Source organism: Paralichthys olivaceus, chromosome 12 (genome assembly GCF_024713975.1).
Source record: "Paralichthys olivaceus isolate ysfri-2021 chromosome 12, ASM2471397v2, whole genome shotgun sequence".
NCBI classification, from domain to species: Eukaryota; Metazoa; Chordata; class Actinopteri; order Pleuronectiformes; family Paralichthyidae; genus Paralichthys; species Paralichthys olivaceus.
In genome coordinates this window covers 8,589,347-8,615,255 of record NC_091104.1, presented here as the reverse complement: position 1 = coordinate 8,615,255, position 25,909 = coordinate 8,589,347, and the positions used below count along the sequence as shown (strand labels likewise).

General features: G+C 43.3%; 1 protein-coding gene across 3 annotated transcripts in view; it reads left to right on the top strand.

Annotated features, from left to right (window-relative positions):
• The window catches only part of fndc3ba (fibronectin type III domain containing 3Ba), an 86,474-nt gene that overhangs the window by 21,277 nt on the left and 39,288 nt on the right, over nt 1-25,909 (top strand). For 2 of the 3 annotated variants that reach the window (XM_069535941.1, XM_069535943.1), the window contains exons 2-5: nt 3,527-3,672; nt 6,728-6,803; nt 23,237-23,313; nt 25,614-25,845. In XM_069535941.1, the coding sequence (XP_069392042.1) occupies nt 3,556-3,672; nt 6,728-6,803; nt 23,237-23,313; nt 25,614-25,845 (502 nt within the window). In that variant the 5' untranslated portion in view covers nt 3,527-3,555. Of the gene's footprint in view, nt 1-3,526; nt 3,673-6,072; nt 6,299-6,727; nt 6,804-23,236; nt 23,314-25,613; nt 25,846-25,909 lie in introns of those variants that run through there. The other variant, XM_069535942.1, reaches the window with a different exon arrangement.

Here is a 25,909-nt window from a genome sequence, read left to right as displayed (position 1 = left end):
CACACTGCGGCATAGAAGTGCTCGCAACTTGCCTAGACAGAAGTACAAGTATCAGAAGACAGAAGTATCTTTAGAAGGCAAGTATACAGTCGGTGCAGAAATGGAAGATCATAGTTTTTTTGCACTGTGCAATTTCATACATCAGTTGCTCCAAATTGCAGTGGAAGGTTAAGTGTTTAAATTTAGAGAAGTGATCAGTTTATCTCGGAGTCGGTCTGTAAATACTTTAAAGGGATAGTTTGATATTTTGGGAAATACTCTAAAGTCTTCATGTTTTTACAGAGAGTTAGACAAGAGGATTGATACCAACATTATATATATATATATATATATGTTAAATATAGCATATAGTAAGATATCTAATTATCTCTATCATGTAGAGTGGAAACAGGACACTTAAACATAAAAAGCCAAGAAATATTCCGTTTAAAACTTCTTGTTCTTATATTTAAACTTTTTGTATATATGGTGTAAATCCAACTTAAGAGATGTTATGGGTTTCAATTTACCTGAATGTTGTGGTCATTTCTCTCAACCTGTGCAATAAAAACTAAATTTATCTGCATGGCTGCCTACTCCTGAAGGTTTCTAGTTTTAAACCAGATGAAAGAAAAACACAGGTAGACTAGATGCAGTTATCCAGTATTGTATTCCTTTTAAATTTGGTGAATTATACAGTGTGGATTTTTAGTAGAAAATCCTCACTTCCTGTATGTTGAAGATGGATTCCTGCTGGTTACCGTAGCTCACACCAGAATGTCTTGAAATGTGGGTGAACATTATCGTAATCTCACTTCTATCAGTGATTCAGGCTGATGTGTGTTCATGAATAGAACGAATAAATGTGATAAGAGTTATAGAAATTCATGCCTCATACGTCCTCTTGTTCATTCACTTTCTTTTTATCATATAAACCAAACCTTCTCTTCCTCCCTTCTTTCTTCTCTGTCTCGCCCTCTCTTTTTCCTGGCAGAGCTGAGAGTGGTGTTACCATCTGTCTGTGATGTGTCCTGGATGCAAGTGTGTGTGTCTGTCTGTGTGTGTGTGTCTGTGTGTGTGTTCAAGGTAGGATGGCCAGGCTGAGCTGGGAATGGGGCTCAAATGGAGGAAGAAAGAGGGTTTCAGACAAAGGGGAAAAATTAAGAATTAGAAGAGGAGGTAGAGTCCGAAAGGCACAAAAGACATCAAGAATGTGTGTGTGTGTGTTAGTGTTGCAACAATATGAGCCACAGCTGTGTGATCCACTAACCCTCTCAAAGACCTCGACAGTGCGAGAAGACAACCAGCTGAAAGAAAAGACACAAAATGACACACAGCTGTTTCCAGAGGGACGATGTGTGTGTGTGTGTGTGTGCGTGTGCGTGTGTATGATACTTAAAGCAAATTCCTAATGTATGCTGTATGTGTGTTCATGTGTGTTAATAGCAGCTTTGAACTCGTAACTCTTTAGTGGTGATTTCACTCAGCACGTTGAATTAAAACGCCCGCCTCCTTCAGTAATCTGTGTGCATACATGTATGTGTGTGTTAAGTTGCTGCACATTTCAACTGGGGTTTGCACATATACAGTTTGTGTGTATTCCCCTGAGAGACAGTGTTTGTATTGTTCTGCTGATGTGGATGAATGATCAGGATAAATGCCCGTGGCTGCTGCTTTTATTTATTCTTTGACGGTTGTGCTTTTTAGTTTTAGCGCTGTCATTATACAGGCAGAGAAACCAGCTCCAGATTTAGCTCTGGTTTAATCTCCAAAGAGCGCAGACACAGTTGACCCCAGAAGACCTCATAGACTTCCCATCCTCTCTGTATGCTCGCGTGCTTATGGAGAATACTAATCTGCTGTGTGCTTTATTGACAAAGCTAACGGCAGGTGCAGTTATCCCCATTCACTGATCAAACTAAGACCTTCCTCAGCCGAAATTTCTTTTTTTTATTAATCCTCCAAACAGGGTATTCACTATATTCCATCCTGTATTTCACAGGACTATTGTTGATGATGAAGAGCTTTGACTCAGCCGCTCATCCCTGTGCTTCTCCGTCTCTTTATTCTTTTTTTCTTTCCTACTGACATGATTATTGACATGATGTGACTTGTCGTATTTTAATAAAGCTGATGCATTGCCAGTTTTTAGAAGGCATTAATGTTCATTTGTTAAAAACACCCCAATAATATAACGTCTCTATGTATGTCGAGGTTTATTTTTTTCTTACCTTTCACCGGAACAATTATCTGCAACTTTCCATCTTATTATTATGATTATTATTATATTATTGTTATTCTTGCACATTTGTCTCTATATTTCAATCATATTCGTGTATTATTATAAAATAATGTTACATTATTATGACATATAAGTTAAAAGACTGATTTGGAGTGAAGGTTGTGGTTTTTAACTCTTCTTATATATACTTGTGCTTCTGCCTTCCATCGCCGACACTTGAGAGATATTCTTCCAATTCTTAACCTCTGCTCAGGGACGGATAACATTTTAAACTGCGTTTGCTTTTAGTTTCCTCTCTCCAGTCCTTCGTATACGTTTCTTTACTTATTTGTTTTACTCTCATTGCTGTTTTTCGTCTCTCTTTCTCTCATTCTGTGTATTTCCAGTGTATATGTGACTACATGTCATTTCACGTACACCTCTGTTATTAGATATATCTGGGTTTACATCCAAGTACTTATCCCGGTTGGGATTGAAACCACATGAAAACAGTAAACCCGTCGGAAACAGACACATTTATTAAAAGTTCCTCAACGATGCGAAAGGTTTTTACGCTCCGTTGAAGCAGCAAATTGCTTTGTCATTGACGAACCTGCACAATAAACTGATGGTGACACATCAGTAGTTTGGCAGAATGTACGGTTCACATAAACTGATAGATTGACATTTGAGGGAAATCATTTGCTTTTGGTAAGTAAAAAAAAGTTTGGCACCACTTATAAATGCCTGTTTAGCATCAGACGGTTTCCCCAGCTTCAAGCCTATAAGCTAAGCTAACTGGCTGCTGGCACCAGCTTCATTCTAACTGTGTAGACATTAAACCATCAGACTTTTGCCAATGTCCAGCTAGGTTTTCAAAAAGGTTTGGATGTAAGGAGATTAAAAATCTCTCCAGCTGCAAACTTTGTAACATAAAGCCATCTTTAAGTTTATGTTTATCTGTTGGTGAGTCAACAGCTTAGCTTTTTATCGTATTTTGTGTTTTGATGAATCCCGCTGGTTAAAGCAGCACATGGAAATATACCTAATCTGTTATTATGTGATGATAACTGTCTTTATATATTTATTTCTAGTCTTATCACATACTATTCACATGTGGACTGGAGGAGCTGGGAATCAAACCAGTGACGCTCTGGTTTGTGGTTGTCAGCTATAACTCCCAAGCCACAGCCAACCGTTTGCATGACATTCCTGTGAACTTCACCCGATGACACAATGGAAATATGTTTCTGTGCGTACATGTAGTCATGACGAGAACAATACTTAAGTCCCCTGTTTGTCATTCTCTCTCTGTGCTTCCTATAGGTAGGGCAGTTCAGTGAATTTCTCCATGAATGTACGTCACAATGATGATGACAGACCAGATTCCACTGGACTTGGCTCCGCCCCCCCTCCTGAACGGGGAGGTCCCTCTCATGCCTCACATGGTTAACGGTGATGCGGCACAGCAGGTAAACACCCACCCACACACACACACACACAAGAATAGACGACAAACAACCATGCACTCAAATCTCTTTGTTGTCATTTCGTCACACGCCTCATGCGTGGCTGCCACAGGTAATGAGCAGCTGCCAAGCTGTTACGGTTCTGACTTTGTCCTGTAACACGAACAAGAATAAACACAAACACACTCTTGACTCATTCTGTCCTACAAACGTGTCTTTAATCAGCATATATCTGGCCGCCTGGCTCCATTGATGGATCCCAGGCCTTAACTCGAATTACTTTGGGAAGGGATTCAAACGCTTATCTGCGCTCGGCTGATCTTATCAGACGCCGCAGAGCCGAAGGGATCACCTTCAAAGTACCAAACCCCACCTTAGCTCTGCGCAGGCAAAAGGAAGAGATCTATGTAATTAAAAACATCAGTTAATTCGAGCCGGGTGTAATCCTGTCGTCGCAGATATTTATATACGCTGTGTGCTTTTGGTTGATGAGGGATGATGATGATGTGTATGTATCGTCTCCAGTGTCTCCAGTGTCCCCTCTCAGCTCAGAACAGTGGGAGTGTTTTGGCTGCGACACATAACAGTTAGGGAGGGTTTTGGCTGTAACACACAGCAGTTAGGGAGCGCTTTTTATTGTAACACCCTGCAGTTTAACCCCGGCTCTCAGTGTGGGATCAGAGATCTAGACCACTGATTATATAGATTTGACTCTTCATATGTGTGAGTCCATGTTCGTGTGTAGTTGTTTTTTTTGGGTCTGTCTTTCACTGTGTGTGTGTGGGCACTTGAGTCTGAGTACATACTTGTCTGTTTGTGTCTGTGTGTTTGCTTCCTGTCTGTCTGTTTCTACCTGCCTACACCTGTGTGTGTGTGTGTGTGTGTGTGTGTGTGTGTGTGTGTGTGTGTGTGTGTGTGTGTGTGTGTGTGTGTGTGTGTGTGTGTGTGTGTGTGTGTGTGTGTGTGTGTGTGTGTGTGTGTGTGTGTGTGTGTTGTCTACGTCTCTTCCTCAGATACATAATGGAGAATTTTACTTAAAGAAACAATGTGCTCCCATCGCGTCTGAGCTGACTGTGAAAATAACTAAATGGAATTTCTCGTTGAGCGAATTATTAACCTATTTAACATCTGTCTGGGTTTTCACTCACAATCAAAACAACTTTTTGGGGGGGGGGTTTCGACTATTGTAACGGTTTCTCACATACGTTTTAATTAAACGTATCAATTCTGTTGCATTTGGAATATGGAACATTGCATCAGTTACATGATGAAGTGCAACAATGCAGCCAATCGTAAGTTCCATATTCTGTTCCATTATAACACGGAACCCTGCACTGGCTAAATAATGATGTGGCCAATAAAAAGTAACTTTTTCTGTTCCATTTAGATCCTTTTATTGGCTACGTTGTTTTCCACTTCAATATGTGATCACGCTCATTACACCAGTTTTGAATTAGCTCCTGCTTATCCTCTTCCAAATCCAGCCGCTTCACCAGCCTTGATGTTTAACACGTAGTGGATTGAGATTTTGTGTTTTTATTCCAATTTCTGTGAAAACAAATTAAGTGAACTGCCTGGAAAACTGCCGACCAGTGTTGCATGCATATAGATGTATTTGTTATTTACTACTTATTTTAAAAGCCAATGCAAATCAACCCTTTATTCAAGGTGTTACCTCTGGAACAGAACTTCTGGTTCTGCTTCTGCTCTCGTGTCAGTTTTGCTAACTCACTGTGTTTGTGTACGTATTTTTGTATTAAAAGCCAAATGGCACAATTGGATGACATCAACATTGTGAAAAGTAACAGCTCTTATGTGCTGCATGGAAATGTTGAATAAATAAGAACCCTCAACTGGAGAAAAATGTAGTTTATCAAAATAAATATTTGTAGCTTGGACAAAAAATGTCTTAAGAGAATGCAACCAAGCTAAAGTCAATTTTTTTTAGTGACTTGACTTTAGACTTATTTGATTTTTGTTAATGCTGCAACTGTATTTTACACGAAAACACTTTTTGCCAATTCCAACAGTGCAAAACTTTGTATGGTCATCGTTTGATAAAATTTCTAACTTAATGTTTAACCTTTTGTTTATCAAACCACTAGTTTATTGCATGATTGCAGCTTCAGGGACCTGCCATGCTATCGAAGCACAACATTAACGCTACATTACATTATGACATTACAGGATCTTGGCTTGTGTAGGTTTAAACATGCAACATATGTGCATTTACTTCACATCACACCCACCCACAAGATCTGATACGGGGGTTTTCTCAGTCCTTAGGAAACATGGGTCGCCCTGTACTATGCTGTGGTTCCCATAGCAACAGCAGCCGCTGCAGCAGACAGAGCAGGAAGTGTGTGAGTGTGTGTGCGCGTGTGTGTCTGAGGGAGCGGAGCAGGTTAGGGCTGAGATGGGAGAGCATGCAGGCGCTACGGGAGAGACGAATGACTATGAGGATTTTACGACGGAGCACCTGTAGAACGTAGACAGGGCTGCTCGTGTGTGTGTGTGTGCGCGTGTGAGCATGAATACATGTGCGCGTGTGTGTGCAATGGAGGGTCACCTGTTTCATGTCTACAGCCACGTGTACACTCTCAACAATCTCTATGCGGAGAATATGACGGTAAGTGCATGCATACTCCCTTCACGCACACTCAGCAGAAACGCTCGGAAAAGAAAACATTGTCATGTGTTGGCTTCATTTGTACATGCTCTCCTGCCTGTGTGTTTAACTGTGCTTTTATATGTGTGTAATATTTGTATGTATTAGTTTTGTTACATTTTTGGGTTTTGCAAGTCAGTGTGTTTAAAACCAAGTCTTTTGCAAAATCATGGTACACGAGACCCGATTATCAGTTTATTTAACACCTCATTTAAACTGTACATGTGTCCGCCCTACTCTGGGATCTGTTGGTTACTGTGTGTTATGTCATCTCTGCAAGACAACTGAAAACCCAACCTGGTTTGTAATAAAAGCCATCATAGTTTCTGTTTTGAATCAGTTCATCTGATCCATGCTCTCTAACCATGTGATCCGTGTGTGTTGATACAGGTGATCTTGGTGCAGGTGAACCCGGGGGAGACGTTCACCATCCGGGCAGAGGATGGATCACTGCAATGCATCCAGGGTCAGTCCCCTCATCATTTCTTTAACTGTCATATGAACACGTGTTCACTGTGAGATTAATCCCCATCACATTTATTATCTGCTGGCACATAAATGACACAAGAGCTGCTGTCTTTCAGAAATGGTTTACTTTAAGCCAGTTCTATTTATTTCAGTTGATAATCAAAGTCTGATGATGGAGACTAAGCTAAAACCCACACAGTGAAAATCATGCTACTTATTGATTTGAGAACATAGGGAACACAGGTGAAAGCATGTCTTCAGTTCTATTTCCAAGTGTGACAAAGCACAGTGGTGTTTTCATTATAGAGATTGGAGAAATAAAGGCTATGGGATGTCAACAGCATTACCACACAGCAGTTTTGTGACATTTTAAAAAGCAGAAAATGTAAATGCCGTGACCTCTGAATCAGGTTTGAAGTCTGAAACAATGTCTGCCGTCACCAGTATATTGGTTTTACACTAATGTAAACATGCAAAAAACTTCAGAATAGCTCTGAGTTGTCATCTTTTATGGGCACAACCAATTAGGTTTGGAACGCTTGCACCAGAATCTCCATATTCTAAAATGTTAGTTGTAAGCATAGTCGGTGTCAGTGTCTCACTCTCTGGTTGAATCTGATATCAGCACATGAAAAGACTGGAAATGTAAGCTACTTAGAGGCTCTTAACCAAAGGAGGGGGCAGTTACATGGGAATTCCCCCAACTCTTGTGGAATCGTGTCTCACTTTGATGATGTCACCAGTGTAAGCTGTTACTCAGAAACTTTGAAAGGGCGCCTTTGTTTTCTTTCCAATCTCCCTCTCTCCCCCTCTGTCTGTCTGTCTGTCTGTCTGTCTGTCTCTCTCTTCTTCTCTCGCTCTTTCTTTACCCTCAGAGTGAAGGTTTTCTTTTAGAGAGAGTGAGAGAGTGCAGTTTTGGCTCAGACGCTGACTCCCCACCACCGCTACCTCCCTGTAGTCTATGTTGTAACTAATTACAGCCCGCCTCCTTTTCTCCACCCGCCATGTAATTCAATTTTCCCCTGAAATCAGAGGGATCGCCCCAGACACACCTATGGGCAGAGATAATGCTGGATGCAAATGGCACACGGTCGGATGGATGGGTTCAAAGATGTGCAGATATGGTAGACGGAGGAAAAGTCTTAGATATGCCTCACTGACTGGGGTAAAGATGGATTAAAGACAGATTAAAGAAAAGTTTAATGTGCACTCTGATTGGATGAGTGGGACACTGCACGCTGCTTTGCAATAGGAGTCTATTGATGTAGCTGGCGTCTGGCGGTTGTCTGTTTATTAGTGTGGGTGCACGCATAATTTGGCATTGAAGGCACAGTGTGTTTGTGTGTGTGTGTGGTTTTTTTGGGTGCCTTTTACTTTGGTTGACGATGTTAATTGGGCGAGTGGTCGGGGGCTTGGGGTCATGTTTGAATGCACATATTATTAATGTTGAGGGACACACACACACACACGCTCTCTCTCCCTCTGTCGCTCTCTGGAGCAGGTCAGTGGGTTTAATGAGAGGTGGAGTGTGGCAGTGTGTTTTGAGGGCTAACTGAGTCGCTCTTTAGTCAGAGGCTTGGTGTGATTATCGAGACCTCAGAGCTCCGTGTTTGCGCCTGCTTGTGTACTCGTGTGCGTGCGTGTGTGTGTGTGTGTGCGTGCGTGCGTGTGTGTGTGTTTGCACGGCGCACTTGTGTGCAAGCGTATGGGAGACAGAGAGCGAGATTACAGAGACCTCAGGGCACAACCAGGAACCAGCTTTTATATAAAGTAACCTCTGTTTAGCTGCTGCACTGCGGTGCATGCATGCAGACGTGCACACACACACACACACACACACACACACTCACACTAACAGATGCTCTGCCAAAGCACAACCAGTCTGGAGACGTCGATACAGCAGCCATAAGAGATTCTTTCATTTGAAACTTCAGCCTCTCTTCTCCTCTGCTCGCTGCTCTCTCCATCTTTTTTTCCTCCCGCCTCCCTCTTCTTTCCTTTCCTCCTCGTTCGTAGGCCTCCGCTGGTTAAAAACAGAACCTGGAGCAGAAAAGGGAGTTTTGTATTTATTGGACTAACGTTAAGTGCTGCTCATTAGCCACAGCGCCGTTAAATGGCATTGGCTCAATCATGTTCTTTTATTTGGACTGACAGTTTGCATAGAATATTTTTATCCTTAACAAATTCAAAAACCTCAGGGCTCGTATAAAATCCCTTTAAAACAGCAGCTTTTATGTTTCCAATAATTTATGCCTACTCTGAAATGCAGAACATTTTCAGTTACTCTGTCGCTGTCAGTGATGAACTTCACCTTATTTGCTCTCTTGTTATTTGTTGCTTTGTGCTACTTCTATAGCAGCATATCAGTCTAACTCAATCGGAACCTCTTCTCTATCAGTCTGCCAACCAGCGTGTAATGTGTGTGTGTGTGTGTGGAAATCTGTCTGACCCCTGTTTAAACACACTGACCTCTCGATGCTCCGGGGGTCAGGTTCAACTGACCCTCCCTACTTCTCACCGAGTTTCTCTCATGCGTACACTCTCCTGCATCCACTCCCCTCCCCCCCATTCCACCCCCCTCTCCCTTTCTCTCTCCCTCCCCCACTAAGACCATTCCCCTGAGCTTTCCCACACTCACATCAAAGCCCAAGACTCTAGAGGGTGTGTTAGAGCACCCTGCTCTGGAATGTGAGTGTGTTAATATGTGTGTGTGTTTTACAAGGCTGTGTTGATTTACTGTGTTGCTTGCTCTTTGTTGGACTTTTTATGAGGGATGATGATGAGGCCAGGCGGTGAACGGCAGGAAGTGGTGTCCTGCCAGGCAGGATGTGACGTCACGACACTCGGGTGGCAGCAGCGAGATCCCTCCTGCGGTGAACTCTCTTGTCTCAGCAGAGATTAATAACCGTCTATTAGCTGGTCGGCAGCAGCTACACCGGAGGTCCTCAGTTCATTGTGTTTCAAATGCAGTTGAAGAAGTGGTTGAAACATCTTGTATAAGTGGCACAAACATTATTTTCTCTTTGAGACACTACAGATGGATGATTTATGATTTGTGCCGTATGAATTCATTAAGAAAACTGTTGGAGACAGAGTGTATGGCTACATCAGCACTAATTTGCATACCATTTACATGCATCAGTAATATTCCTGGTCCCATAACACACCTGAAAATGTATATCACGTGACCATTCATCGTAGAGAGGAAGCAACTTGTTTTCTCTGTAGTTGGTTGCTTATTTATGGAAAAATGGGGAAAAGTAAAATGAGGGATTCATTTTCTTGGACTGATGATGAGGTCGAACTGTTACTGACGCCACGTTTTGCATTCAGCAATGGTGGTCGAATCGTGACTGGTGAGAATCAAGCACCAATCAGACATTATTGATTTTATTTGATTACCATGCATGCAAGACACAGTCCATTCTGCGAGCTTGCAGCTGCACAGTGGTGTTTGTTCCAATGTGGAACTACAGTGACATGTAGTCGTGTATTTTGCTGCTCTCCAGTTAGTCTGGGCTGTATTTTCACTGCCAGTGTGTCCTCGGTGCACCGGCTGTGTGCACACATTTCTTTGCCTGTGTGTCATTTGGACAGTGCAGAGTGTGAATCACGTCGAGGTCTGTTTTGTGTCTTGCCGGCAGATGTGTGCTGGTTGTTTCCACTGCTGTTTGTGTGTGTGTGTGTGTTTCACTCACTGCTCCTCTCTGTCTTGTCCCTCAGTGGCTGCATCCTAATTCTCTTTATTTAATCTCATCTCCATGTATACCCTGACATAAATCAGATGTCATTAAAGACTTTCCACTTATCTTATTTCATCTTGGAGAAGCTTAAATGGAGGATACACAACTGCATCTTTGGTGAAAGTCTGAAAGGAAACTTCAAGTTGGACATTTGGACCAGTTGAGACCTCTATGCAGGATCATGGTGAAGCTGTGCACCCCCCTCCATCGCCCATTTTGAACCCTGATGTGCACCTCCCTTGTAATTTAACTGCATATGTAGATGATGCTGACCACCATAACTATAATGTATCTGCTTGGTAGCATCACATTTCCTACTCCCATGTCTCAGTGGCCAGACAGACAGACGGACACACCCACCACCTCTTCCAACATCCTCTCTCTCTCTCCTGCTTTCTGGTAATTTCAGCAAAACTATAAATGTTTTCAAGATGCATCGGGTCCAATTCCAACATGATCCACTCCATTCTGTTTGACACACATGAGGAAACTCAGCACAGTGGCAGAGAAACCTTAAGGTTATCTTTCGTCTAATTTCTGACGTGGACGAACAATTACCAACAACTTGGGTCAGGTTTATCCTTTTTTTTTTAGATACTTTTGTTTTCTTATTTAAGTATTCAAAGTTGAATGTGGGGCGACTGTCTGCTTGAATTATTGTTTTTACAGAATTCGCTTGTATCACTAACGACAACATTTGGCTGACGTCTTATCTTTTCTACGCGGCCTGTTCAAGGTCGGATCTGGGGACTGGTCAAGTGTATCGGTCTCACACACTCGTCTCTGCTACTATTAGGCAGCAAGATTATAAACATGGATTTATAATTGAAACCAAAAGGATTTTTGTGTGATCCGTGTGAATCCAGATTATTGTGAGGCCCCTGCTTGCATATCAACCTCACATCTCTTCCAAGTGGCATGAACTTAGTGATGTGTGTTGTTCTTCCCCTTTTAAGTTTTTCTCGTAGCTCCTTCCTGTCTATTTGTGTCTCTCTGCCTTTGTCTCACTCGGTTCCCCCTGCTTCGGTGTTGGTCTCAGTTGGATGGACGATGCTAATATTCCCCCTCGCTGGTTTCACTGCATCACTTCGCTCAGGTTCTCTCTCAGCCTCCTAACGGGGTGTGCGCTTATAAACTCTGAGCCCTTTGATGTAAATGGAAATAGCCGATTGAGAGGAATATGGTGGAAAGTGTCGCAGTGTGTGTTTACACCCGGCCAGATGGCTCTAAACAAGCCGGAGGAGAAGGCACAAATACGCTTCTTTCTTAGGGTTTAATTTGGAGATATGCGTGGGATGGTCCCGTCGCTGCTTGTGACCAGAGGTGGTTGTTTTCAGGAGCTTCCTTCAAACGTGCCTTGGGATCTGAATCTCCTCTGTCGGAGACAGTGAGACAATCACATTGAAATGAAAATTGCAGTGCGATGGGAAAAAGGCTGGTTGATGTCTGTATTTCCGCGGTGCTGTCAGCAGAAATGATTTACAGTGTGTGTGCATTGAAAATTAACTGTGCAACATACTTGAGGATTATGTGTAATTATCCCTCTTTTAGTAAAATTGCATGGAAGTACATTTAGATCCCTCGTGCCAAATGTGTGAAAAAGCATGCACAAAGTCTGTGTGTATGTGTATGTGTGTATGTGTGTGTGTGTCTTTCCTTCTGTTTGTGTTTAGGTGAAAAAGCGTGAGACTAGATGAATTAAGGATTGTGTTGTTATTGTGGTGGAAGTTGTTTGTAGCCCCCGGGCATTATGAAACCAATGTAATGTGCAGTGCCCTGCTGTTTATTATGTGGATTTTCCAGATTTATTGAAGTTCACCTTAACATCGCTAAAGTTTCTTAAGTACAGTATGAAGGTAAAACTTTAGAAACTCAAATCAGTCAAATTTCTGTATCTGTATATGTACATAGGCTTCTAACAAACAAACCACCGTATTTACTTTCCCGATAAGCTAAGATGAACTTTATGACCCAGCAGATAATCAGAATGAGGTAAACAACGTGAAAGTATGAAATAAAAAAATAAAAATACACACAGCGTGTACATATTTGTGAAGAGGACACTGATGTGCTTAGAGTTGTAATATGGAAAACATTTATTTTACATTCTGAAGCAGCACCGTGTTGTCTGTCACGCTCGGAAAGCATGAGAAAGTTCTGCTACTGCACGTTTAAGAGCTCAGACAGTGAAGTCTCAGTCTGGTGTTTTCAACTCACCACTGTAGAATTCTTTCTGTTTAAAATTGCTTCAAGTTGACGACTGCTGAGTCTGTGTTTATGGAATATGCCTCACATTGTGCTGAAAAAGTGGTAATGGGATGTGTGTGTCTGTCTGTGTGTGTGTGTGTGTGTGTGGGCATTATTAGATTGACAGCCAAGCAGAGGAAGACAAGTTACCTGCAGGTTTTCATGCCCTCAGGCCAAATGTAAATCTGGATGTATTTTGAGTGCCATTGTGTGTCTTAAGTTTGTGTTGCGTCCCTTTGGATTTGGGGAAACAGGTCACCATGGGAACGGACTCTCACTCCAGGTGGTGTGTAATGGAATGTGGTCCCTCTGGGCACAGATTGTGTGTGTGTGTGTGTGGCATACCTGGCTTTTTCTATTTCCAGTTTTTTCCACTCAAATGTTCTTTGTGAGAAACAAAAGGACAAGGAGGACTGGCTTGGTTCATTTGGCACACGGTAGTTAAGAGCCTGACTTAAGTGTGTGTGTGTGTGTGTGTGTGTGTGTGTGTGTGTGTGTGTGTGTGTGTGTGTGTGTGTGTGTGTGTGTGTGTGTGTGTGTGTGTGTGTGTGTGTGTGTGTGTGTGTGTGTGTGTGTGTGTGTGTGTGTGTGGTGCAGAGAGAGAGTTGATTGTTGTTGTATGCCCTGCCCAGTGCTGACTTATAAACTCAATGCCCTCACACAGTAGGGCATGAGCAGGCAGAAGTAGTGAAGGAGGGAGGGAGCGAGAAGCTGGGTGAAAATCAAATGACAGAATAAAGGATGGTAAATAAATGAATAGGAGAAGAAGAAAAAGAAGAGGGATAGGAGTGAGACTGAGAGAATCAGACGCTGCATGTCTGGTCGTGTCTGCTGCCATGCATTCCGGGCGAGGCCACTTCCTTTTACGTGATGACCCCAACCACCCCTTCGCTCCTGACTTGGTCCGTCCTGCCAGCTGCAGACTCGCTGTCGGGACTGGCCCACTTCTGGCAACTAGGGGGTGGGAAGGGTTTTGAGGACGGGATGAAACGAGTGGGCACAACTCTGGAGAATACTGTGTCTGTCTCTGCATGTATGACTGTGTGAAAGTCCGTGTGTGTGTGCGAGCAGCAGCTGTGTATTGGAGAGAGAGCTCTCCGAATTTTCCAGAGCGAGACAGAGAGAGAAAGAAGGAGAGCTTTTCCAGGGATGAAATTCTTGGCTTCGCTGAAGCTCAGGGTACAGCTGGAGCACTTTTCTCTCCCTCCACCCTCATTCTCTCCCTCTATTCCTTCTCTTTTCACTTCCTCCCTTGCTTCTCTGTGATTGTATCATGTATTTTTTTTTTTTTCGTTTCAGCCTCCCCATAACTCTGACTCAAGTTTTGAGGATTTGCCTGCTGTTAGTTCCCCCCCCCCATTTTTAATGAAATTAAACTCCATCGTAACACTCGAGGGCCGGTTTAATATCTTGAATCTCCTCCACATGTTGGTCACGCTGCTTTTCGATTGGATTCACTTAGATTTGATGAAGCTTTATTGATCACATGAGGCTGTTGTAGCTGCAAGTGGTGATGGGATACATCGCAGAAGAGCGGTATTTAAAAAGGAGTAATGCAAATGGTTCCTCTCGCAAAGCTGCATAAGTCACACATTTGGTTTGTATATTGCAGGTTTAGACGACAGCTGTAGCTTGAGGCTTTAACTTTTTCAGTCTGTTTGTCGTATTTTTTGAAAATATCTCCTGGTTAGAAATTTGTGATGAGGTTTTGTCAGTCAAACATCAACGGTCAAGGTCACACTCACAGTATAACAAAATGTCACATAAACTTCTAATAGCATTCCATGATTTAGTGATGACATCGTCTATAAGCAATGTTAAAGGTCAACTTCACTGTGACATCATAATGTTCTGCCGCAACTCAGAAACAGAAGGGAAGACTGTGACTGAATTTCCTGCAACAGTGACTAATGGGTAACGGCAAATTTTCTTATCCTCTGATCTGATTGGGTGGGAGGAAGTGTGTGATGGTTAACGAGCAGGTCGTGGTTAGGAGGAAGTCGAGGAAGAAATTAGTTTGATCTAAAACAGAAGTTAGTTGGACCAAAATACTTTGTCTCATTATCACATATGCACACAATCATCAACTCAGCTAATAGACACACACACACACACACAAACACACACACACACACACTTTAATACAAATACATACACACAAACCGTGGATTCATTGGAGTTGGGGAGTGGGGGGAAAGTCCCTGCTAATCTTGGACTTCCAGTCTTGCCTTGTTCCTCTTTACTCCACTCCTCTGCTCTCCTTTGCTCTCCTCTCCTCTCCTCTCCTCTCCTCTCCTCTCCTCTCCTCTCCTCTCCCTACACCCGCACACACACTTTCTCAGCTCTTTGTGGTGGACACAAACTCGGTGCTGTTCAGACTCTGACTCATACACCAGGAATGCCCCACATTAACATGTGGAGAGATAGACGGCGGAAAAAGAGGGGAGGACAGGAGAGGAGAAGAGAAGAGGGGGAGCGGAGGATTACATCTTGGGTACAAATGTAGCGAGTTCGGTACAGATGGGGAAAAAATGAGTAAAATGACTAAAGGCCTTGCTGTTCCTTTAGCGGGTCAAGGTTTGAGAATGTGTTTCGTCCTGAGGATTCAAGGGGGTGAGAGAAGGAGAAGGGAGCAAGGGAGGGAGAGCAGGAAATGATTATGAGACTCTGGGTTTGTTTACACACAGACAGCTGTTGCACTTCATTGCTCTCTCTCTTTTCTCACTCCCTCTCCTTTTAGACATGTACAGTTCATTAGGGAATGGATGCAATGAGTCATCAGTGTCTGGATTGTGTATATTCACAATGTGCACGTGCATGCTTGCACATGTATGTCAAGACAGTCTTTGCCCATGTGCACATGCATGTGAGGATGTGTGTGTGGATGAATGGATAACATGAGAAGTGAAGTATGCTGCTCCATGCATTGTGTGTCGCATGGTTACCAATTCCACAACAATTATATCTACAAGCCCAAGAATAGCATCGTGTGATGATACAGGAAATACCTTGTTTGAGAGAGAGAGAGAGAGAGAGAGAGAGAGAGAGAGAGCGCGTTCAGAGTAGTTATGATTTGTTGAATGTCGTTTGTGCTAGGTGACCGTGATTTCTGTAAACTATTCCAATGTCAGTTTGTTCCACAAGGTGTGTGTGCGTCTGTTTGTTTGTGTTTGTGTGTGTGTCAGCATGACATCTTAAGAGTTTAAGCACATATGCTCAGGTGTTAATCTAGGTCACTGTGCTGTTTTGAAATGTTTGTCTTGGTCTCTGTGAGCCATGTACATCTGTGTCCATATGTAGGATTGTGTGTGTTATGTTAAGATCCTGAGAACAAAGCACGGCTGGGCCCAGGATCCCTCCAGACGTTACGTTTCTCTCCTCTGGAGTGAACCCAGCAGCAGAAGTAGGTCGGCTGACAGCAGCCCTCCTCTGGGTGGGTGGGGAGGTGAAGCAGAGAGAGAGGTCTGGGTGGAGGTACATGGGGCTGGCACCCGGGCTCCACGCTGGACACTAAACAGATCAGGGCTTGTCTGTTTTCGGGCTGTTTACACAGTGGTAGGATAAGAAGGTAACATCATATTCTAAGAAATTTAACCCTTTATGTTTTCTTTTCCTCAACAAGATGTTGGACACCAGAGGATTTGGTGATTTAGAAGAAAAGCTATTATATAATGTTTAGTGTAATCCATTTTCACTAAAAGATAAACCTCAGCAGAGGTCGTAGATCACTGAAGATCTTGGTTGAAGAATTATAATTATTATAACCTGGGTGTTGTGAGACTTACGGATGACGTTTTACGTTTCCAGTTCCTCTCGTAAACTGGGTGTATCTCTATGTGGAGTCGAATCATTGTGAAAATCTAAAAAAAGGCGAGGAGCGCTTGATTTATTAGAGCTTGGATGTTTTTCACTGCTCTGCTGCTACTGAATTTGAAGCCCTGCTGCTGTCCTGGCCACTTCTCCCTTGTTCTCCCATACTTGACCTTATTGAGACCATACTGGATAAATTCATGTTGAATAAAATAACTTGAGATGTATTTTTCACGTTTAACTTTTCTACTTACTAACACGTCTGTGCAGAGAACCTCCCTCTGCCTTGTGAATGTGTGAAAAGCAAACTGTGGCTAAACTCTGTATCCAAATTCTCTGGAGTTTACCCGCAGGTCATGTCTGAAAATGGCTGAAGGGTGAGGAGGTCTTCAGGTAGCGCCCCTTAACCAAAACCCTCTCTGGTTGGTGGGTCTGCAGTGGTGATCACCTCACTGCTCCTCTCCTCCTCCAGACTCCCAGCTTGTCTCCTCCCTTTTAAACCAGAGCCAACAGAAGGCTCTTTCAGTTCCCTCCCCCCTCCTACAGCATTTCGTCTGTTCTGACCTCTCACTCTCGTCCGAGTAAGAAGGTTCCACACAGACTGTGCAGGGAATCCCCCGGCAGCCCACCTCCCACTGGGATCACCAGAATGAACATTGTTATTGTATTTTCTTTGCAAAGAAAATAGAAAATATATGATGTCTTTGACCAAAATCTTCAGTGGTGATTTTATTCTCGAGACAGCAGAGAAGCTGAACAAAGGTTACAATGGGATTTAATCCATTAGCCAACCAGGGACAGGGATCACAACCACTGCTGCTACCTCTGGGCAAACAAACGAAGAAGAAACTGAAGACTTCAGTCTGGCAGTTTTGTTCGGCAGCAAACCTCCTGCCATCAGAGCCCGCACATCATTTGGCCTGAAGGGGCTACTTAAGTATTGTTAAAGTTTGAACTAGTGGGCTTTTAAAATATAACACTGGTTTCACGAGCTCTATGCTGTTGATACTTAACACACTGATGTCAGATGCTGATGAAATCATTGTGGTGCTGATAGTTTCATCATCTGCTGATACTTCCTCTTTGTTCTCTTACGAAACTCTTCTGCAGCTTTGAGGTAAAAATGCTGAGGGGCACGCTCATTCAGAGGAATGTGCTTATACATACCTGCACACACACACACACACACACACACACACACACACACGTACAGTAAGACCCAATGTTCAAACATAGCAACACTCTATGTTATGATTTACATTCCAGCCGCCCGCTCAAATTACAGGCTGTATTCTGGAGCACACAGTCGGGATCAGAAGCGTGTTTCTTGATGCACATGTGTATGTTGTGAGGATGGAGATGTGAATATCCAACATCATCAGCTGTGTGTGTTTGTGTGTCTGCATATACAGTCTATGGTCTGCACGCCTACTCTAGTTTCAGCATCACTCTGCAGAGTGTCAGTGCTGTTACTGAGGGCAAGGCAGCGCAGGAAGTCATGACTTCCTCCTCCATCACTGGACCTCACCCTGCCCACGGCAAATATGTCAGCCAGACTTGACTCACCGGAGATGGACCAGAGGGCGTGTGCGTGCGTGCGTGTGTGTGTGTAGCATCACGTTTAACACCAATCTGGGAAGTGTGTATAAAGTACACTGTGCTATTTTAAAGATGTCTCCCACATTTCCTGCTCCAGCAGAATCTTCCTCTTCCCCCTGCATGTTGTTTTTTAAACTACATTTCCCATCATGCTCCACATTCTCTTCTTCTCTTTATCTTTCCTCCGTTTTCTTTTTCTTTTTTTTTTTTTCTTCTCCCACAGCTTTTAATGGCTGTATCAGATGGCATAACGATATATGAAGATTTCTTTCAGTTTTATATCTTAGGTATGACAATAGCCCATGCTCTCTCCACTGTGTGTATCTGTGTCTGTGTGTGTGTGTGTGTATATGTCTGTGTCTGTGTGGGTGTCTGTATGTGTGTCTGTGTTGGCCGGGCTGTAGAGGAAGCTGTCGTGGGAGTGTCTTGCTCTTGGAGCTCCGAGGACAGATAACATTACCCTGCTGATGCTTACATAACTTCCAGGCAGCACAACGTCATAACTGACCCAGACACACATGCACAGATGCGTGCACACACACACATGTGCATGAATACAGATTGTACATTCAGAATCTAGATCAGACAGCAGCCTCCACGGGGGCTCTGGTTATACAAAGATTGTGTGTGTCTGTCGGGGTGTTTGTGTGTCTTTGTGTCTTTGTGTGTGCTTTACTTTTAAGATCATTTTTAAGTCTTTGTATTAACTAACCTTATGTGTGTTTTTTTTTCAGTGTATTTTTGGGAAATCCATCGAGTCTAGTTGTTTTGTATGTAGGTCAGATCACAAACAGACTTGGTTTTACTCCAGCACCGCAGACACACACACACACACACACACACACAAACACGCACGCTTTCCCCAAGAGGTTTAGTGTTTCCTTTCAATGTGGCGACCACATGTGCAGTCCTGAAATGAGGGGAACGGGAGAAAGTTTTGCACTTCTTTTCCAAAAAAATGAACACTGCCTCAATCTGAGAGACCAATTCTAAACTGATATACATTCAATACACACTCTCACCATCAGCATATTCCATTGATAGATTTGTGATCGAAGGCTGTGTGTTCATGCCGTGCACAGAGGTATGGGCATTATTACGGATGCGAGTAATTGGGTGTGTGTGGGCCCAGGACTCTCTGTGTTTGTGTGTGTTTTTGGGGGCCCAGTTGCAGCTGCCTTTGACAGCTGCATGATGGGAAACATCTGATGAAAAGTTGCGTCATCTCCTCTGTCTGTGTGAATGTGCGTACAGGACAGCTGGACTGTCACTGCATTTTCTGCTCGTCTGAAATTCCGTGCGTGTGGTAAAGTGTCCGACAGGATGTTTACCGTGTACATGTGTGTGTACTTCTTGTGTAAATCTTTAGCAACTTAAGTTAAACTTAACGAGGCGAGAAATAAATTACTTCTTGCATCTGTAGGTGTGGAGGCAATCCTGTCTTTTTCTTTGCAAATCACAGTTACCCGACATTTCCTCCTTCAACGAAACAACTGTATGTATGTTGCACTCTTCTTCAAATGGGAATCTTAGTTTTTTTCTGGTTGGAGTTTTATTGTCCTCTTCAACACGTGTCTATCTTTCTCTCTGCTCTCACCGCTGTTTGTCAGTGTTGTGCTTCTTCTTTGTTCACAACACAAAACATAGTTTGTCATCATTCCTGTGGTTCTCTTGGTTGCTTTGGCAGTGGCTAAAATATGTCGACACGCTACTGACCCCTGAGTGAACGAACACATGACCAGGGGTGTAAGATTTATGTCGGTGACTCTTACAGTAGCATTGTTTGGTCGCAGATGTAGTTTTGTGAGATTAGTAAATTCAAAGGCACTGGGACCTATTATCAATTTAATGATGCATGCAGCAGTTTAACATTGCATTTTTAATCTACTGATCTACATTGATCACTGAGCACAAGGCTCTACATGTCTCAACACAGCATTTAACATCATGATGGTGTTGTGGCTTTCCTTTTAAAGTCCCACCGCTGCAGGGCTTCTCCTGTTGGCCCACATTCGAGACAGTCTGAATCACAACAGTCTCAGACTCATTCATTTTCACTTTTAACAAACAAAAACATATTTCGACACATGCAGAAACTTAACATCAAGTATGATACACAGAAATTGTTAGTCACTTATAAGTGTACAACACAAAATTGTAGTTCATCATTGTATATTCATTGCATGTAAAATAATTAAATTGATGTGTGCCATGACTTAATCATGATTTTCAAGACATTGGTAATTTTGCAGAATTTCAATACAATTATGTAATTATCATACAACACAGTTGAAACATGTATGATAATATTGAATAATGATAATAATATTATCACCAAGCACGTGTTCTTATGTGTTTTTGTTCATATTAATGCAGTAGTAGAAACAAAGTACTTATCCAGATCCTCACAGGGGGCCAGATTACGTACCGACGCCCCTTCAGTGATTCAGGTAATTCAGTGATGTCACCCCAAATGCAGGATATGAACTCATAATTGATCTCTGACCATCAGAAGCGGAAGAAGCAACAGATGGAAGATGAGAAGGAGGGGTGTGTGGTGTGTGTGTGTGTGTGTGTGATCTGTGTTGTCTAGGATTCCAGGAGGATTAGCCAGAGGAAGTTGTGACTCTATTTGTGGTACTTAAAGGGCAAAAGCGGGAGGAAAGACCGGAGAGTGACGTTACCACAATGTGGATCAAGGAGCACATTGACTTAATATGTGCACGTGCAAACACACGGGGACACACACACACGGACACAATTACAACCACTCAAATCCACAACTGCTTGATTATCCCAAACCTTTCTAAATGGCAGTCAGTCTAATACTATAAGACTTATAGCAGTGTCTGTGTGAGTGTGTGTGTGAGTGTGTGTGTGTCTGTATGAGTGTGTGTGTGTGTGTGAAGGTTTATAGGACAAAGACTGTCTTGTATGTTGGGGTGGGGTTGGGGGGCAGTGGGCCTGTTGGGTCCAGTCCTGGGGGCCAGGGATGGGAATGTTCACCGTGTGTGTGTGTGTGTGTGTGTGTGTGTGTGTGTGTGTGTGTGTGTGTGTGTGTGTGTGTGTGTGTGTGTGTGTGCGCGTGCGTGCGTGCGCGCACGTGTGTTTGTGTGTGAGCAGAGGAATGCTGCTGTTTGCTGAGTGAAGAGCACAGAGGCAGCAGAGTCTGTCCAAACACACGTCTGTTTGCTGAGAGAGAGAGAGACGGAGTTTACTGAGATACAGGGAGTGTGTGTGTGTGTATGTGTTTGAGTCAGTGTGTGAGCAAGAGGAAAAGTGGCTATGAGCAGTGATGGAAAGAGGTTAGGGGAGAGGCGTGTGTGTGTGTTCTCCACATGCTATAACCTTCTACTCAATGAGGACTTTCATATCCCTCCTCATTCGTCGGCATGGTGGGGAGCAGACAGGACTGAAAGAAGTCTGTCTCTCCATACCTGTGACACACACAAACACACACACACACACACAGTAGACTTTGCTCAGGTTGTGTTTATGTGTGCATAATTGTGCGTATTTACTGTACGCTTGCCTATTTGTTTTTGGCTGGTGAGAGGTCAGGAAAGAGGGGATGATTCAGGGAGGCTGGCAGAGAGAGGGAGAGTAACGAAGAGGCAAATAGGGAAAGGATGAAGCAAGAAAGGGAGGGATGAAGTGAGTAATTGGAATTAAAGGTGCAGGAGTGAGTAATAGGTGAATAGAGGGAAGTTCTTGTGGGAGGAATTCCTGATCTGTGAGATGGAGGGATAGAGGAAAAGGGGAAAAAGACAGAAAGAAAAGCAGAGGGAATGGTATGGGAAAGGTATAGAGAAGGATGGCGAGAACACAAAGAGGCTGAGAGAAGCAGAACGGATGAAAATAGAAGTAAAATGATCCGTCCCCTTAAAACACAGAAGGAAATATAAACATATTTACGCTCTTGTAGCCGGTAAATGAGAAAACGTGAACGTTGTGTCAATGAGGTGAAATGGCCCTTTAAAGTAGGAGCCTGTTTGACTGGCGTCTGTACGGACAGAAAATATTAGTGGGTCTTGCATGTGTTTTCATAGGTAGCGGGGGCCTCCGTGTGTGTGTGTGTGTGTGTGTGTGTGTGTGTGTGTGTGTGTGTGTGTGTGTGTGTGTGCTCTCTGTGTGATTTATTCTGAGGCCAGGTCTGCCTCCAGCTGTCCCAACGGGGTCCCAATGACTTTACCAGCCACAGACCTCCATCATGGAGAGACGGAGAGAGACGGTGGTGCGGGGAGAGATATGGATTGTGGAAAAGTCAACATCATCATTATCAAGCTGCAAATTCTATTAGATTTTCTTGCTCCTCGTTGGAGAGATTAATTTTTTTCCATGTGCCATCACGTGTCGTTCACACAAGACACATGCAACTTTTCATTTACGTTTAGATTCACGTGTTTTTGAGGCCAGACATGTTTGTATGAAGGGAATTTGACCTGCTGAGGTTTAGATGGGTATTTCCATCAGCGTTTGTTAGTTAGCAAGATTACCCAAGAAAATAAATACAGAACCGATATCCATGAAACTTGGTGGAAAGATGTGGTTTGGGTAAGGGAGGAGCCTGATTTGTTTTGGTGCGGATCTGGATCAGGGGGGCGGATCCAGGAATTGTTTGCAATCTCTTGAACATTGTGAAATAGGATTTTTCTTTGATTTCTCATTTCATCGATCTCGATGGAAATAATCAGAGGTATTCAGGTTAATACTAATCTTTAGAGTGTGGACATTTTGGTGCAGATCAAGATCTAGTGAGTTAAAAAACAAAACAAGATAACATACTATTTCAATATATATATAATATCAAAGTGAAGTAATTTCTGGACCTTCTACATAATAAACTTTACTCTTATACAAACTTAATTAAGTAGATGAATGTTTCACATCTGTGTCGCCCTCCCTGTGTCACTGTGTGGCCGTGTTTGTGTCCCTCAATGTGTTCTGTTGATTGACAAATGCAAATTAGAATTCACTTCAATGTGAGCTGTCTGGTTAAATAAATAACCCCCCCCCTCTCTCTCTTCTCTAGGTCCTGCTGAGGTTCCCATGATGTCCCCAAATGGGTCGATCCCTCCCATCCACGTCCCCCCAGGATACATCTCACAGGTTAGTTTGTTTGTCTTTTTCCTGAGTCTGATAGTTGCAGACGTTTCCCATGTTTATCTTGTGTTTGTGTTGAGTTTCAGGAAAAATAAGAGACTGTGTTTGATTAGCCTCTGGTTTCTTTTGCTAAAAACAGTTTCTTAATCTCGTGATCATGTGATGTAGTGTTGACTCATGTAATCACATTGTTTATAAGTTTAAAAGGTGTAAGAAGTTGTTACAGATACATTCAAGCTTTATTTAATTTGCATGGGTGCTAGGTGAGCAGTTTGCCTTCTGGTTCCTGAAACGCAGAGAAGAAAATAAAACTCAAATGTTGTATTTAACAGCCGATAAAAAAAGCTGCTTTGCCAGGATGAAGTGAATCCAGCTGCCAGATAGCTCATAGACTTTTAGCTCTTGTACTTGTACTCTACGGTGTTTGTTTTTGCTGAACAACCATCAGAAGTGGGTCAAGTGCTCATCATAAAGCATTAATATGATGGACGTCATCCGTCCTCTTCCTGCAGTCTGCAAGAAAGAGACGTATCCAAGGTAACCTCCTCCCTAAGCGGAGCACCGAGCAGGAATGTGCTGAATTTTGGGAGTCAAGGGGGCTTTTGTTTCTGCGACTTTCTCACGTGTTTGTGTCTGATCGTTCTCTATCAGATGCCGTCGCAAAGATAAAAAACCAAGAACATTTTCTCCATTTAATCTGGATGTTTTGGAAGATTGTGATATAAATAATTGGTTCAAATGAAATTCTGACATGTTAGTGTTGTGGTGGTGATAAAGGTCTATGGACTGTCCGCACCAGTGTAGTGTTGCAAATACATCTGTGGCCTGCATGTGGTGGGATTGTGTTCCTATGCCAGTGGAAGTCAGGTCATTGGCTCACCGTGGGTGTGTGTTTGCTTGTCAGTGGGGATCGAGCCAAGGATGAGCGGGAAACACTGTCATTCTTACATAAACAAGCCTGATAGGAGAGGCAGGCACAGGGTGGGTAGGTTTTTTGGGGGGTGAGGGATAGATGGAGAGAGAGAGAGAGAGGGAGAGCACTGCAGTGGCGGATGGTCGTGCGTTGACAGATGGATTTCGCACATGTTTTGGTGTCCTTGGTGGTTTGGGCTGATGGTTGCTTTGTGATGGTGGGTGTGTGGGGACAGATGTGCACACATGTTTGTGTCTCCCCACTTTTGTATTGTTTGCGATGAGTGTGTGTCTCCTTGCCAGTAAATGTTGTGTGGGTTCGCAGGTCGGGTCCACATGTACTCACGCAGGAACTTTGCCCTTGTTTTCCTGTAAACTTGCTGTTTTTCTCCTCTACAGTGGAGGAGGGGATGAGGGGCTGATAGGGGGCCTCCTCCTCCTCCTCTTCTTCTCCCCCTCTCTTTTCTCACTTGGAATAGTTCTGTAACCCTCTTCCTCCCCTCCTGACCCTCTCTAATACTCTCGCTTCTTTCTCTCTGTCTCTCGTATTCTGGCACTGAGTTTGTGGGGGGTTTTAGGGTTGCGCGTGTGTGTGTGTGTGTGTGTGTGTGTGTGTGTGTGTGTGTGTGTGTCTGTGTCTGTGTGTCTGTGTGTGTGTGTGTGTGTGTGTTGTTGTTGTTGTTAGGGACCAGCAGATGACTTCCCCTCTCAGTGGGGAGTGTGTGTTTGCTCTCTGCTTGGAATGCAGGCCTGTGAAAGTGTCTGAATAGTTGTTGCTGCGTGTGTGTCTGTGTGTGTGTCTGTGTGTGTGTTCATGTGTGTTCCGGTCCGGGAATGTGAAAGTGAATACATGTTAATTTGACACAGTTCTTTGAAACTTGTTGTTATTGAAATCTGCCGACCATCTGATGACAACATAGCAGAACTTGTTCTCATCGCTATAAAGGACAAAGAGTTCTGTTGGCACCATGTTCTCATGTGTTGAATACATTGTGCAATTCATTTATTAGATTTCCATCACTCCACCACAGGACGCTCACTTTCACAAAACTATACACAGTAAAGTACACTTTATTGAACTAGAATATTCGAATCTTTAAAATAGCTTGAACAATGATCGTAAAGAGGATTTTAAAGGAATAGTAGGAAGAGTTTGATATTTGGGGAGTTATGCTTTTTCACTGTCCTGCCTTTAAGGAGACCACCAGCAAAAGAAAATGTTAAACCTATTTCTTTAGGACATTTTGGGGAAATGTAGGTATTTTAGATTAGATTTTATCATATGTAGAAACTAGATCCTCTTCAATTATGTGATAATATGAATAAAGAATCTAATCTATCTTTATTTGTTCTTCCTGTCACCCTCCTGCCTCTTTCTCTCCTCTCTCCCGCAGGTGCTGGAGGACACCACAGGGGTCCGCCGGGTGGTGGTGACGCCCCAGTCTCCAGAGTGCTACCCTCCCTCCTACTCTCCAGCCCTCTCCCCCACACATCACCTGCCCCCCTACCTGACTCACCCCCACTTCATCCCCAACTCTCACTCTTTCTACCCCCCTGTCAGCCCGGGAGAGCTGCCCCCCCACCAGTACTACCAGCACCACCTTCCCCCCATGTACGGCGACCCAGGTACTGACACGCTGACCGGACTCTGTGGCTACGTCCAAAAAAATCAGGGGTTTAATGTGGAATT